This window comes from Medicago truncatula, chromosome 6 (assembly GCF_003473485.1).
Source record: "Medicago truncatula cultivar Jemalong A17 chromosome 6, MtrunA17r5.0-ANR, whole genome shotgun sequence".
In the NCBI taxonomy this organism is placed as follows: Eukaryota; Viridiplantae; Streptophyta; class Magnoliopsida; order Fabales; family Fabaceae; genus Medicago; species Medicago truncatula.
Window position 1 is genome coordinate 30,390,968 of NC_053047.1, and position 2,586 is coordinate 30,393,553.

Consider the following 2,586-nt stretch of genomic DNA (forward strand, 5'->3'; position numbering starts at 1 on the left):
TTACAACCCTGTCAAAATTACATCAAAGATAGTCAATGCCCATACATAGAAGCGGGCTCGACCACCAACTATGTGTACCAAAAATAAAGACTATGTTGCTAGCTTTCAACCACCACAATGTATTTGATTTTACTTTATCTAACAATAGTGATATAGAACTTTGACAATTCTGAAATAACCTATCATTTTGTTCTTTCCATAAAACCGATACACATTGAAACCAAATCAAATGAAATAATGATCGACGCGATTTCAAAACACCTGCATATTCAATAAATTGCACACAATGATCTGAAATAGTATGAGAATCGACCCCTTCGACACCAAGCCAAGCCCGCACCAAAGGCCACAAAGCACCAAAAATTGGACAAGACAAAAATAAATGATTCACATCTTCAACCTGCCCGCATCCCGTTACACAAAACCGATTTTCCACAGATATAATCCCACGTTCCACCAAATTTGATTTTGTAGGTAAACGATCCCTCAATAGTCGCCAAGCAAGGATAGAAACTTTTAAAGGAACCTGGTTATGCCAAATTAACTCCATATTTTGATGAACATGAGGTTGTTCCTGTGATGTCAACAAGTCATATACACCACGAACAGTATAACCAGAAATCTGATCCGGCAACCATATCCACCTGTCTGTTTCTGTTTCCTGCAAAGTAACTGTCAGTAATAAATCCCTACACTCTACTAACAATTCCTCCTCCCATACCCATAAACGACACCGTCACTGCCACGCCCCCCCATCACCCTCCACCCCCAACAAAAACATGTTCCGCACTGAAATAACTTTATTGACAGCTAAATCATAAAGCCGCCTAAAACGCACACACAACGGAACACTACCACACCAACAATCTCGCCAAAAATCGATATCAGCTCCATCCCCCACCCTCCTCCTAACACAACCTGAAAACCAGCCCTCCCCACCCTCACTTATCCCATCTCTAATCCTAACAATCTCCCTCCACCACGAAGAGCAACTCCGGCCCCCATCCTCCACGCCATACCTAGCCAACAACACCCTACTCCACAAACCTCACCTATCAACTAACAGCCGCCAACACAATTTCCCCAACAAAGCAATGTTAAACTCTCTCAACCTCCTAACACCCAACCCTCCATACTCCCTCCTCAAACACAAAGAACTCCAACCAACCCAAGAAATCTTTCTTTTATCCTCACAACCCCCCCAAAAAAAATTATTTAACAAGGATTCAATAGAAGAGATTATACCTGACGGAGCTTTGAAAAAGGAAAGTGCATAGACAGGAAGCGCAGTCAAGACAGATTTGAGAAGTATCAAGCGACCACCAAAGGAAAGGTACCTACTATGCCAACCAGACAATCTAGACTTTATACAATTAACAATAGGCTCCCAAAATAATAACCGGCGCGGATTACCTCTAATCGGGAGGCCCAAGTATAGAAACGGAATTTTACCCACTTTGCACCCCAACACAGAAGCCGCCTCAGACAACCAAGAGGCATTAATGTTGACCCCAACCAGAGAGCTTTTATGGAAATTAACTTTCAATCCAGACATAGCTTCAAACAAAACGAGACCAGCCCTCAAAGCACGAACATTAGCCCAACTTTTATTCCCTATCAAGAGCGTATCGTCAGCAAATTGAAGATGAGACACCACTACAGAATTAGCGCCTCCCACACTGTAACCCGTAAAGACATTTGCTTCAACCATAGCTTTCATCAAGATATTTAACCCTTCTGCAGCTAACAAAAACAAGAAAATTTAAAATGACTCTAAAATAAATGTTAAACTAATAAAAGTAGACTAAAACTTAATTAAAAAGACTTTAAAAATAGTGTATGACTGACTATCATCACCTCCTCAAACTGAATTTTTAACACTTCAAGATATGGAGAAATCATGTTCCAATGGTCCTGTTATAGGGGAGTGGGAACACTTGCTACCATATCTTAAGTATATGGGATTTCTACCAAATGGAAAGAAAAGGAAGGAGGATATATTCTTCTTATCATATTATCCACCCTAACTTGGGTGTTGATTTGTTAAATTAATGACAATAAAGAAGCGCTTAAGGGAGGCAACCCTCAATAAAGGGAGGGTTCACACTTCTATTTTTATTTTTTTAACATTTGTGTCTGTTTCAGTGTGTTTTTCAATTGCAGGATTGAAGATATAGAAAGATGCAGCTCTCGTTCGAAAGATGTACCTTCGAACTGAAGACTATGGTCAGCTGATAAATGTTGCAGAAAAGGAGTAAGTGGCCTCATATTTCAAATCCCAGAGAGAAAATCTGAGTAAGGACAAGTTATGAGCAAAAGGTGTAACACCCCGATTTTCGCTAGGATTAATTATTTGTTTATTGTATTTATTTAATTGCTTATTTGATGTGCTTGATTTGGGGATTAGTGGAGTTTTTTTAGGCAATAAGGGTATTTTGGTCATTTGAAGAGTAAGAGCATTTTGGTAATTTTAGAATGTTCGGTATTTCAAATATTTGGGAGCGTAAGATCATTTAGCACAGTTAGTAGTAAATTAGGGTAATTAATATAAGGCTTAAATATGTATTTCATCCTTGCAATTAGGGG

The 2,586-nt window shown here is 39.3% G+C and overlaps 1 protein-coding gene across 1 annotated transcript; it reads right to left on the reverse strand.

The window, feature by feature from the left end:
- LOC120576086 (uncharacterized) lies at positions 1-1,711 on the reverse strand. Its single transcript, XM_039827065.1, has 3 exons — positions 1,246-1,711; positions 262-654; positions 1-8 (listed from the first exon to the last, which is right to left on the reverse strand). The coding sequence occupies exons 1-3, from the start codon at positions 1,709-1,711 to the stop codon at positions 1-3; spliced, it is 867 nt and encodes a 288-aa protein (XP_039682999.1).
- Between the last annotated feature and the right edge of the window lie 875 nt (positions 1,712-2,586).